General features: G+C 48.2%; 1 protein-coding gene across 1 annotated transcript; it reads left to right on the plus strand.

Annotated features, from left to right (window-relative positions):
* Positions 1 to 4,307: 4,307 nt before the first annotated feature.
* Positions 4,308 to 6,789, plus strand: LOC119515275 (SH3 and multiple ankyrin repeat domains protein 1-like). The gene is made up of 3 exons (XM_037811144.1): positions 4,308 to 4,494; positions 6,200 to 6,243; positions 6,474 to 6,789. The coding sequence occupies exons 1-3, from the start codon at positions 4,308 to 4,310 to the stop codon at positions 6,780 to 6,782; spliced, it is 540 nt and encodes a 179-aa protein (XP_037667072.1). The 3' UTR covers positions 6,783 to 6,789.
* Positions 6,790 to 11,674: the final 4,885 nt, after the last annotated feature.

Consider the following 11,674-nt stretch of genomic DNA (forward strand, 5'->3'; position numbering starts at 1 on the left):
ATATCTCAGTAAAGCTGTTAAAGAAAAAAAAAAAAAAATGCTAGAAATCCTCCTGTCCCAGTGACAAGGATTTCAATACTTTCAACCCTCCTGTCCTACTTCCAGTGCCCTGTGAGCACCCAGGGGAGTTTCACACTTGTCATTCAGACATCTCCCAACCACAGAATCTCAGAGTGGGGGTTAGTCCCCAAGGATATAGTGCACTCCCTTAACTTTTTCTGAGTCCAGACCTCTCCCCGTTAGCTTTTCATTTCATATCCTCTTCTGGATAGACAGTGCATGCTCATGGTGCCCAATTCAGAAGATGCAAGTCTCCCTTCTTCCCCCCTCAGAGGCAGCCCCTCTGACTAGTTTCCTAGGAAGAGTGGGCAGATGCAAGCAAATACCTATATAATCTTTTCTTTATTTTTCTTCTTTTGTTAATAAAAGTGGTGATGGTATATGTGCACTACTCTGCAACTCTTGTTTTGTTTTGTTTTGTTTTGTTTTTTCCACTTATCAACATACCTCGGAGATCTCAGCATCCCAGGAGGCAGAGAGTTTCCTCCGCCCTCTTTTACAGCTGCCTGGTTTTCCGCTGAATGGATAAAACATCATTTTTTCAATCAATCCCCTATGGATGGACATCCGGTGCTTGCTGTTCCTGTACCTAACATAATTTCACATGTTTGAGTATGTCCTTAGGATAAATTCCAGAAAGTAGAATTGCTGTCTCATGATTTCTGAGAGCCCCAAGGTATTTCATATTTTATTTAGCCATTTTTCTTTTGATGAACATTTAGGTTGTTTCCAGTCATTTATTCTTAAAAATATGGCTGTTACGAACACCCCTGGACATCCCTCCCGGATCCCTTTAGTAATCTGTTAGAAGCTGTGGATCCTTTCCCTCAGAGAAATGCATCCATCTCCCAAGTCTGAAACCCACCCAGGGGCCTCGAAGTTAAGAAACTCTGAACTAAACCAACTGCCATCATTGTACAAATGGAGAAACACAAAGCCCAAGACCAGAAAGGCCAGGTCTCACACACAAAGCAGGGATAAGTCGGGTCCGAGTTGTTAAGAGTCAGTGTGATGAGGAAGTCAGAGCCTCCTCTGCTCAGAACCTTCCCATGGCTTCTGTCTCACCAGAGTAAAAGCCAAAGTCCTCACTGTGATACCTCCCTGAACTTACCTCCCACACCCTCCTCCTTGCTCGCTCAGCTGCAGCCGCACTGGCCTCCTGGAACACGCCTAGAACACCCCAGCAGCCGAAGGAGGTGAGGGTTCTTTACTGAAATACCTTCTTCTCCAAGAGGCTTTTGCGGACCCCTGCTTCCCATTTAAGATTGCAACCCACCCCACCCCCGGCACCCCCATCTCCCTTTCCTAATTTATTTTTCTCCATAATAATGGAGAAGCTGCTGCTGTTCCTTCTAGTGTTGTTGAAGCAGAGATGCTGGTGCAGACAGAGGTTTACATCAGGCAACCGGCGACGTACCGCACTAACGCGAGGGGAGGCGGCTCACGTGGGAGGGGGCGTTCAGGCCGGATTCCTGAGACGTCTTCCTGGTACTTTGCATTCAGGGGATAGGAGGGTTGTGGGGATGGGGGCGCTGGAGGTAAAATGCTTCCACCCGGGAAACCCCTAGATCCGGACCCCGGCTCCCCCCTCCCAGTTGTCCCTGGAGGTGGCCACACGAGCCGCACCTTCCTCCCCCGCCCTAAGCAGCCGCAAGGGGGAGGGCGGCGAGAAAGAAGAATGTTTTTTCCCAGGCCCCCCCCTTCTCCCGCGAACATCTGGCCACGAACATCTGCCCTCAGCCTTTGTCGCCCGGCCCTGGGGCGGCCTCGCACCCATCTGCCACCGCCCCCGGCCCCCGCCCTATCTGTGCGCGGGTCCCCTGGGGCGGTTCCCGGGGTCCCCGTCTCCGTCCCTGCGCGTCCGGCTCGGTTCCCACGGGTCGAGCGCGGGGATCAGGGGCGGCGCGGCGGATCCAGCCCCGGGCGTCCCCCAAGAGGCGGGGTCCCGAGCCCAGGAAACCCTTTCAAACGGGTGTGTACTCCAGACAAAGCCCCGGGTTCGGGGACCCTCCTCTCCCCCACCCCGGCACAAAGCCACGGCCTAAGGCTGCTAGCCCGGGCAAAGGACGGCCGCGGCGCTCATCCCCGCCCCTTCCAAGGGCCAATACCCAAAGCTGCCCGCTGCCCACCCCACCCCGCCACCTCCCCCCAACGCCCAACACTTTGGGGTCCCCTGCCCCAAAACTTGGCCTGCACTGGCCCTTCTGCCTGGAATGTTCCTTCCCTCGTTGCTAGCCTTTTTATTTTGTGGAATTTAAAAATTAGAGAAATATAGTGATTTTGTTACAAATACCATATTCCCCCCACCCAGATCTGTCGACAGTTTGCCCGATTTGCTTCCCTACACACAAACACTTTTTTAAAGAATAAAGCTCTACAGATAGCACTAACCCTTCTTTGAACCAGTGCTCCTTTCCCTTTTCTCTGACACTATTTGCCACCCCTCTCCCACAATTAGTTTTGGGTATATTTTCTTCTAAACCATGTTTTTGTTATGCTTCTACTACAAATAAATGTATTCATGAACAACATATAGAATTGTTTGTGTATTTTAAATTTTACACATTTTTTAAATCATTCTGCATTTTCCCTAAGCAAGATCATATTTTTGTACATACTGGAAGAATGCAAATAGGTGTAGTTCATTCCTGTTAAGTGCTGTGTATTATTCCATCGTCATTTTATTTCCCAGGCCTCTTGTTGATGGACAAGTGGGGACTTTTCAGTTTGTTGCTATTTTAGACACTGCTCCCATGCTCTTTCTTGCCCAGGTCTTCTGCATCTTGTGCACAGGACTTTAGGGTATGTCTGTGGGAGTGAATTGCTGGGTCATAGGTTGTTCAAATGTTCACTTTTACTCAGTGTTGCCAAATTGAGCTCCCAGGTGATCATACCAGTTCACCCACCCACCAGCAGTGGATGCAAGTTGCTGTTTTCCCACAGCCTCACCAATATTTTATATTAAAGTTATATTAAAGACTTTAAAGGTTCTTACAGTTTAGAATGGCATCCATCCCAGATGTGCAAACATTGGGTCTCAGGACATCTGCCTCACACTTCCTCATCTTTTTTCATCTCAGCTGAGATCACTGCCTCTTGTGGGAAGGCCTCCCTGACCTCCCCTAGCTGGACCAGGAGTTTCTCTAGAGCCACGCCTCCCACAGCCCTTTGCTTCCCTGGCACACACTTGGGAGGTGATTGCTTACTGTTCCTCTCCCTGCCAGACTGTGAGCTCCTTTGTCCAGTTCCTACAAAGTGCCCCTTATGCTGGCATCTGCCCACCTATCAGCGGCATCTCTGTGCCCCCAGCATGCAGCCACAGCAGCCACAAACCAACCACATGGCTGGTGCCGCTTATTCCCATCTGCTTCTCCCCCATCTGATCTGGAGCACCAATCTGCATTTGTTCTTTCCTTGCACATACTAGGAACACACTAATTATGGATGGGATGACTGGTTGGCATTTAATGACTAAAGTTCTTTAGTTCAGTGGTGGAGCATATACCCAATTACCTAACAGGGGTTACCTCTAGGAGAGGGGAATAGCGACAGTAATAATATTAACAACTAGTGTCTGTCAAACGCTGACTGTGCCAGGCACTGTTGTAAGGTCTTATGTGACTCAACTGGGTTAATCCTCAGAGATGGGGACTCCCACCATGCCCACTTGCACAGACGGGGAAATGGAGGCAGAGGAAATGCAGGGATTTGCAGTCTCACTGCTGAGGAGCAGTGGAGCCAGGATTGAACCCAGGGCTCTTTGGTTCTCTGGGAGGCCTCATTCTGCTGTCTCCCCAGGAAGAGTCTCTTTGCTCCTAAAGTGTTTCTGGGACTTCTTAACTTCCTTTTAACCAGCACCTCACTGCTTTCGCATCAGCAAAAAATAATAAGACTTTTTAAAAGAAGATTTAAGAAGAGATTTTCATGAGTCACAGGATTTGGAGATTGTAGACCCTCTCCCCTGCCTGAGGTGAGGGAGCGGCTGGGGGTGCCGCCCCCTGGTGACAGGGTACTCATTGTTGCGTGGGGGCCCGCCCTGGGTTTCTGCGCTGGGAGCTGGGAGGGACCCAGAGATGCGCTCTCAGCCGGGTTCCGGGTTCCGGGCCGGGGCAGGGGAGGGGGGTAGCCAGGTGTGCTAGAGATAGGTGAGTCAGGAAGCCAAGGGCGGGGCGGGGCGCCACGCGGGGGACGGGGCGCTACTACTGGGAGGGGGGGCCTCTGGGCCCTCCTGTCCGTCCCCGGTGGGCATGCGCGGAAGCCTCCGAGGCCCCCCGCCCGAAGGCCTCTTGCTGCAGTCTCCCTCATCGCACCTCACGGGTCCTGCGTGGACCTTGCGGCTGAGGCGTGGTCGGTCTCTGCCGGGCTCTCCCGGGCGTCAGCCTCCCTCAGGCTGCCGGGGTCAGGAGAGCTCTCACGCCTCCGCCTCCGCCCTGGGTAGGGCCCCCGGCTGCAATCGTGGGCGTGAGAGGTGGAGATCTGGGCTAGGGTGGTTGTGTGTCTGTGGGACTTAGGCAGGATTCTGAATTGTATGTGTGTTGGGGGAGGGGGCCTGTCTACATCCCAAAAGACTCGGGTGGGAGGCAGTTTAGGGTCTTTGAAATTGTGTAAGATGCCTGTTGATTGGGCACGTGCATGGGGGGGCGGTGCTTAGGGGAAGCTGGTGGATTCCATCTGCGTGTTGGTTGTTTTCTCTAAGGATGTGTACATTGTGGATCAGCATCTTGAGGGGGCTAGGGATTCTAAAAAAGCAATACTGGTATAGTTGTAAGTGTTCTGTTGGGTGAATACTTGTGTGTAGGGCATATGTATCTGTGTGTTGCATTTGTTGAGGGGATTGTGTTGGCATGTTACTTGGTGTGACGACTGGGTGCTTTGGTATGTTGCCTCCTCGGGTGTATTTTTGTGGGTGTGTTGGTTGTGTGCATTGAGGTTGGTGTGTTGCTTGCATATAATGGAGTGTTGCTGTGTTGTGTGTTTTGACATGTTGTTCTGTTGGGTGTGTGTATTGGTGCATTGCTGTCGGTTAGATGTACTTGTGTCACAGCGTCAGTTGTGCATATATGTGCTGTGTTGGTTCTGTAGGTATGTGCCTTTGTGTGTTGTCCTGGGGGGGTGTGTAACAGTGTATGGCCCTGCAAGGCTTAGACTGTGCTGAGTGGCCTGAGGTGGGAGCTCCCCCAGCCCTGAGCCCTGATTCTGCCCCCTTCCCCTTTGCCACCGGAGACCCTGAGGGCAGCAGTGGAACTCTGTCTGTCCACAGGAAGGCCCTCCCCCTGCTGGATTTGCTGGGGACCCGGGGAGGGGCCCAGACTGGCCGGCTCCAGCCTCCCGTCCATTGTTCTGGGGCCTCTTTGGAAAACAGGATGGGAGGCGAAAAGTGGATCCAGGCCTGGGTCCCCACTCCCTAAAACAACCCAGGATCCAGCATTGAGCCCATGGGATGAAGGGCTGCAGCAGTTCCCACTTTGCAGATGGGGAAACTGAGGTCCAGAACAGAAAATGAACTTGGCAGGAGTCTCACAGCCTGTTAAAGGCAGAAAGCTTGAAGCTCCCCCAGCCCCATGTGTTCATCCATAGCCCCCTGCTGGGGTTGGGGCATAGAAAAATGAGACCTCTGAAAGGAAACAAAAAATACCTATTCTGGCTCCCTGTGTGCTTACCATGTGCTAAATACTGAAGTGTCACAACTCTGTGGTTTATGTTCAAATTTTGTAACCATTTTGCATGAGGAGACTGAGGCCCAAAAAGCAACAAATTCATTATTTCAACAGATATTACTCTAAATATTACCCTATTCCAAGTACTGTGCTGGGTGACCTTGGGCAAGTCACTTACCCTCTCTGGGCCAGGACCTGTGCTCACCTCTAGGGACCCAGCAGTGACAAAAGGAGCATTGGTCCCTGCTCTCGCAGAGCACACCGCTTGGCCTGGGGGTGGGATGAGGAAGATGGACAAGAAGAAGAAAACAAAGACCATTTCAGATGGTAATAAATTCAATGAATAATTAAGACCAGGAAGGTGAGAAAAAGTGAGGGGGGGGGGCGGGTGTCTGAGAAGGCCTCTGAGGAGCTGACATCTGACAGCCCTGAAGGATGAGAAGCAGCTAGTCTTGCAAAGATCTGACTAGTGAGGATTCTAGGTCGGGGAAACCAAAGGTCGGGAGGCAAGAGCGCCAGGTGGCAGGTGAGGGCCACGGCAGGAGATGCTGTTGGTGGGGGGGCCGGGGTCACAGGGGAGGGGGGTGGGGGTGGGAGCATGGGGGTTCGGATTTTATTCTCAGATCCATGGGCAGAGGCACAGTGTTTGCTGGGCTCACAGTGCTGGGGTAGGGGTGGGGGCGGCGCTTGTGGCCTCCTGTTACCGAGGGGTGGGGAGAGCAGGGACAGCCAGAGCCAAAGGTCTCTCCCCCGCAGCTCCGGCGGTCCCAGCCCAAAGGCGCCGGCCTGGCGGCTGGAAGACCGCGCTGCGCAGCGGGCACATCTGGGGGAGCAGCTGCCGGGCCCGAGCGGGTCACGTGGCACGCAGGGTGGGGGTTGGACCGCCGGGGAGCCTACAGGCCAGGACTCCCGGGCGCTAGGGAACGTGCCCGACCTGGACACGCGTCGCCGAGGATGCACTCTGCGGTCTACACGCTGGCACGCAAGCCCCCAGCCCCACACAGCCCCCCACCTCAGGAGCCAGACCGCCTGGGTTCAATGCCACCTCCCAGCTGTGTGATCTAAAGCAAGTAACTCAATCTTTCTGGGCCTCAGTGGCCTCAACCGTAAGAATATATTACTGCCTATTTCATGGTTAGTTGTGTTGTTTTGTTTTGTTTTTTCCTCATTCAACAAATACTTACTGAGTGGCTCAGTGTGTGCTGGGCACTGCCTGGGGCCCTGGGAGGCAGCCCCGAACAGGCATGCCAGCCCTGGACCCTGCCCTCCTGAGCTCACCAACTCACCCTAATACTTGGAACCAGGCCTAAAAGAGTGAGCACCTAGTAAACGTGAGCCATTGCCTTGAGCCCAGAGGCCACAGCAGACTCCACACGGCCGCAGGCAGGAGGGGCGAGGTGGAGACAGAAATAATCAGGAAAAGTTGTTCCCCTCTCATCAACCAGGTGGCTGCGGACTGCCCTTGGCTTATTTCACTCTTACAACCCCCGCTATGGAGGGGGATGGGCATTACCAGTTTACAGATTAGGAAACTGAGGCACAGCTGTCAGTGCGGCACCGGGATTTGAAAGTGTGAGAGTTGGCCCCTTCTTCACTCTGTGCAATGGGCCATTATTATAATACAGCTGCTGCCAGTCCCAGGGAGCAGCTCAGAGAATCAAAAGGTGCAAAGTATGTGAGAAGGGCTTCCTAAGAGACTAGTGGCATGAATCCTGGGTTACATGGTGGGGGTTTTGTTTAAGGAGCCCTCCCGACTTCCTGGCCATCAAAAGGGGTCTGTTTTCCTGAGCTGACCTGGGCAGTTCCGGCTGGGAGGAAAATGCTCACTCCATTCACACTACCAAGGAGAGGGCCAGAAAAATGCCGTTTGGCAACAAGATTAACAAGCTATCTTATTTAAACTCCTTGTCAGGCCTTAAAAATTTAAGAGAGAAAAAACAGCACCTGAGAAAACTGAACATCTTCTGGACTGAAATGAAGCTGTTTTCCCCACAGGCCTGGGATGGGTGTGTGTGTGTGTGTGGGTGGCGGGGGGGGGGGTGTCATTATTTCAGTTGGGAAGTTTGAAGGGAACACAGGAAAGGGAATGTTTCAGGGTGTCTGTAAACTTGTCCCCCAGGGCTCACTAAAGACCTGGAAGCAAAACTGCCACCAATTGGGTCCTAGGGGCCTGCCTGGGATTGAATAGATGCTATTAGAATCCATGTTTACTGTGCACCTTCTGTGTGCCAAGGCCATAGTAGGTGCTTTATTAAAAGCCTAATCTGAATGACTTCTCTCAATAACCCGCAAGGGAAGATAGGAATTTTTATCATTTTGCCAATGAGGATGCAGAGACTCAGAGAAGTGAAAGATCCTATTCCAGGTCATACAGAACAGGAAGGATTTGAATCCTGAGCTGTTGGATCCCGGTCCAGCCTTTCCACCCTTCCAGGCCAACTGTTTCTCCCCAATCCATCAAAGCTTTACATTTGTCCTGCCACCTGACCTGTACCCTGCCCTCAAAAAAAACAAAACAAAAAACAAAAAACACCTTCATTTAAGCCATTTCTCCTTGTGTGTTTCCTATATAAAATGCCCAAAGGATATCACCTGTTCCAGGAAGCCTCCCTGATTGCCTCCAAGGTAGAACTCCTTTGTGTTTTTAAGGCATCAAGCAGGAAGTTTGATAATGTAGTTCTGATGTGAGAGTAATTCTTCCCCATGGCCCAAATGCCTAGCACAGGGCCTAGCAAGGGATGGATGCTCATAAATGTTTGATGCAGATCCCAGCACTTAAGCACTGGCAGTCCTAATTGTCCCTCAACTTTCTTTTTCTCCCATTTGTCTGCAAAGTATCCTTGGCATTCTACCTCATCCTGACCAATAGTCAAACCCAGAGGGAGGTATAAAAACATTTGGAGTGGGCTTTTTATTACACTAAGTAGTACATGAACACTTCTGTTTAAAAATAGATTCAAGAATTACCCATGTGTAAAGGGTCATAGACCTAAATGTAAAACCTAAAACTATAGAACTTCTAGAAAGCACAGGAGAAAATCTTTGTGAACTTGGATTGGGCAAAGATTTCTTACATATAGCAACAAAATCATGATCCGTAAAATAAAAAATAGATAAACTGGACTTCAAAATTAAAACCTCGTGCTTTTCAAAAGATGCTGTTAAAAGAATGGAAAGTCTAAGCACAAATTGAGAGAAAATATTTGTATATTATGTATCTGATAAAAAAAACTTGTATTCAGAATATATAAAGAACTCTCAAAGCCCAATCATAAGAAAATAAACGACCCAATTAAAAAATGGGCAAAAGATAAAGGAGTAGCATGTGATATTGTATTGCAGTTACGCAAGACATGACCATAAGGGAATACTGGGTGAAAGATAGAAAGGAGCATTCTGTATTATTTCTTACAACTCCATTTGACTCTATAATTATCTAAAAATAAAGTTTCTTTTTTAAATGACAAAATAAGTGAATGGCATTTCACCAAAGAAGATACATAGATGAAAGAGAAGTACACAAAAAGATACTCAACATCTTTAGTCAATAGAGAAATACAAATTAAAATTACAATGAGATACCACAACCCATGTATTAGAACGGCTAAAAAAGACTGACCATACCAACTGTTGGTGAGGATGTGGGAGAACTGGAATTCTCATACACTGCTGGGGGGAATGTAAAATGGTTCAACCACTTTGGAATACAGTTTGGCAGTTTCTTATCAAGTTATACAAACATCTACCATATGACCTGGTCATGTGACTCCTGGGTATGCACCCGAGAGAAATAAAAGCACATGATGATACAAGTGTTCATAGCAGCTTTCTTTGTACTAACTAAACACTAGCAATAACCCACATGTCCTTCAATAGTTGAATGGATAAACAAACTGTGGGATATGCATACAATGGAATACTACTTAGCAATAAAAAGGAATGAACTATTGATACATGTAACAAAATGGATGACTCTTGACTGAAAGAAGCTAGGTTGAAAAGGCTACAAAAAAGTGTACACATTGTATGATTCCTTTTATGTAAAATTGTAGAAAATGCAAACTAATCTATAGAGAAAGAAGGTCAGTGGTTGTTTAGGAACTTGGTGCGAGCAGGGATTACAAAGGGGTGGGGGTGGGGTGACAGAGGATGTGTTCTTTCTCTTAATTGTGATGATTTAATGGGTGTATGCATACGTCAAAACGTATCAAATTGGACAGTTTAAATATGTGCAGTTTTTACATGTCAATCATATCTCAATACAACTGTTTTTTAAAAAACAAGAATGAAATACCTATGAGAAGACAAAAGTGAAATCCCTGTTTCATATTGGTCTCCTCCTCCCTCCACCCCCCCTTCACATAGTAACCCGTTAGCAGTTTCATGTTTATCCTCCCGTCTTTTTTTTTAACATTTTATTTTAAAATATTTTCAAACTTACTGCATAGATACAAAAATAATACAAATCTCATGCAGAGAACTACAGCCTACCCCTATTCCCCAAGATACCCAGATTCAACACTTTTAACATTTTGCCACATTTGCTGTATCATTTTATCTATCAGTCCATCTATCTATCTGACAGGCTATCCTCTCATCTTTTTTTCCTTTTAGTATTTTTACTGAGGTGCAATTTACATACAATGAAATGCACAAAAGCGTGTAAGTCAATGAATTTTGACTAATCCATACACTTGTGTAACCCACACCTCATCATGATAAGGAACATTTCCATCCTTCCAGAAAGGTCCTCACACTCCTTCTTGGCAACTCCCACACTCCACTCCCAGAGGCAAACACCATTCTAATTTCTTTCACCATAGATAAGTTGTGTCTGCCCTAGAACTTCAAAGAGGAATCACAGAGAATTGTGTTTGGATTCTTTTCTGCTGCATCTTGATCCTCTCATGTTTTTTTTGTATTCATTTCCAGACCCACATGTACTCAGGAGCAGTATGTTTGCTTTTCTTTACATATAAGAGGTCCTTCCGGGGGCCTCCAGTCTGTCACTTACTTTCCCTACCTAGCAGTAGCATCTAGGTATCTCTTGGAGCCATACTTTCCACCTGCTGCATAGGCAACTGATGCTCCATTCATAGTTTATATAATACCACTGTTGATGGGCATTTAGGTTATTTCAACTTCCCCTCTTGCAAACAGTAACCACAATAAACATCCGTGAGCAGACGTCTTTGTGCCTGGGTGTTTAGGTTACTCTGGAATCAATTTATGGAAATGGGGTTGCTTTTTCAATTAACAAACAGTTGATAATGAATTAATATTCTAATTTCCTCTGGCTGACGAGTGTCCCTCCAATCTTGAGCAACAATTTTATGCAGCAAATGTTCTCTTCCATCCTTAGAGGATTGCTAAACAAGGTCTGTAAAATTGTAGAGTTTTTAAGTGTGTAGTAAAAGAGTGGGAAGTACAGCTAATTCATTGATGATGTCTCTTTCCTTTGAAGTTGGTCCCACAAATAAGTTTTCTGGCCTCCCTGAGGTGGTGGTAGGGGCCTGGTTTATTATCCGCTTCCCCAAGACTGTTGGAAAACAGAACCTGCTGATACCCAGTGATTAAATTGCTGGGGGGAGGGGAGAACACAATGTCCCCCTCTCCTATGTGAGGACAAGATTTTGTCCCTGCTAACTCTGTGTGGCCTTGTATGACTACTCTAAACCTCAGTTTCCCTGTCTGTGGCATGTCTAGGGTTCTGGAGTCAGATTGCTTGTGATCCATCAGACACCTCAGGGGCTGCATTACAATAATGGGCTTTTTATTTATAATGCAGACTTGACAGTAGCTGTGATTTCTGAGAGGCTTTTTGAGCTAGTTGACTTCTTTGTCTGAGACCACACAGTTCCTCTCTTTGGGGTTGTGGAGAGGATTACAGGAGAAGACAAAGGCAAACGTTCACACAATGCCTAGCATGAAGTAAGAACGCAATAAATGATCACTTT

The sequence above is a fragment of the Choloepus didactylus genome, chromosome 19 (assembly GCF_015220235.1).
Source record: "Choloepus didactylus isolate mChoDid1 chromosome 19, mChoDid1.pri, whole genome shotgun sequence".
Taxonomy (NCBI): domain Eukaryota; kingdom Metazoa; phylum Chordata; class Mammalia; order Pilosa; family Megalonychidae; genus Choloepus; species Choloepus didactylus.

What these genes read in the sequence shown, in the direction of transcription:
- LOC119515275 (XM_037811144.1), top strand. Translation starts at nt 4,308, where the DNA reads ATGCGCGGAAGCCTCCGAGGCCCCCCGCCCGAAGGCCTCTTGCTGCAG. An exon ending in CGCCTCCGCCTCCGCCCTGG is followed by an intron (nt 4,495 to 6,199) that starts GTAGGGCCCCCG and finishes TGAGGATTCTAG; the next exon opens with GTCGGGGAAACCAAAGGTCG. An exon ending in GCAAGAGCGCCAGGTGGCAG is followed by an intron (nt 6,244 to 6,473) that starts GTGAGGGCCACG and finishes TCTCCCCCGCAG; the next exon opens with CTCCGGCGGTCCCAGCCCAA.